The sequence below is a fragment of the Nestor notabilis genome, unplaced genomic scaffold (assembly GCF_000696875.1).
Source record: "Nestor notabilis isolate BGI_N333 unplaced genomic scaffold, ASM69687v1 scaffold16442, whole genome shotgun sequence".
Classification (NCBI taxonomy): domain Eukaryota; kingdom Metazoa; phylum Chordata; class Aves; order Psittaciformes; family Psittacidae; genus Nestor; species Nestor notabilis.
Window position 1 is genome coordinate 15881 of NW_009917237.1, and position 232 is coordinate 16112.

A 232-nucleotide genomic window follows, 5' to 3' on the forward strand; every position below is an offset into this window, starting at 1 on the left:
CACGCTGCTGTCCAAGGGGAGCTCTGGAGCTGGTTGCTCCCACCCTTGCACTGTTGCCCCCCCAGCACGGGGACCTTACCAGCAGCAGCTTCTCCTCCCATTCCTTCTGGGACAGGGATTGCTCCGTGTTCTCTAGGAGGAAGCACATTTGATACAGTGGTTTCTCATTCTCATTGTGCACAGCAAGGGCAAACCCTTCTCCAGACGTGTGTGGCCTCTGCTTGACATGGCA

General features: G+C 56.9%; 1 protein-coding gene across 1 annotated transcript in view; it reads right to left on the bottom strand.

Annotated features, from left to right (window-relative positions):
* The window catches only part of MROH1 (maestro heat-like repeat family member 1), a gene marked incomplete at both ends in the record, with an annotated part of 15937 nt that overhangs the window by 15386 nt on the left and 319 nt on the right, over window positions 1-232 (bottom strand). Inside the window, one exon of the mRNA XM_010025001.1 lies at window positions 61-132. Within this exon, the coding sequence (XP_010023303.1) occupies window positions 61-132 (72 nt within the window). The remainder of the gene's footprint in view (window positions 1-60; window positions 133-232) is intronic.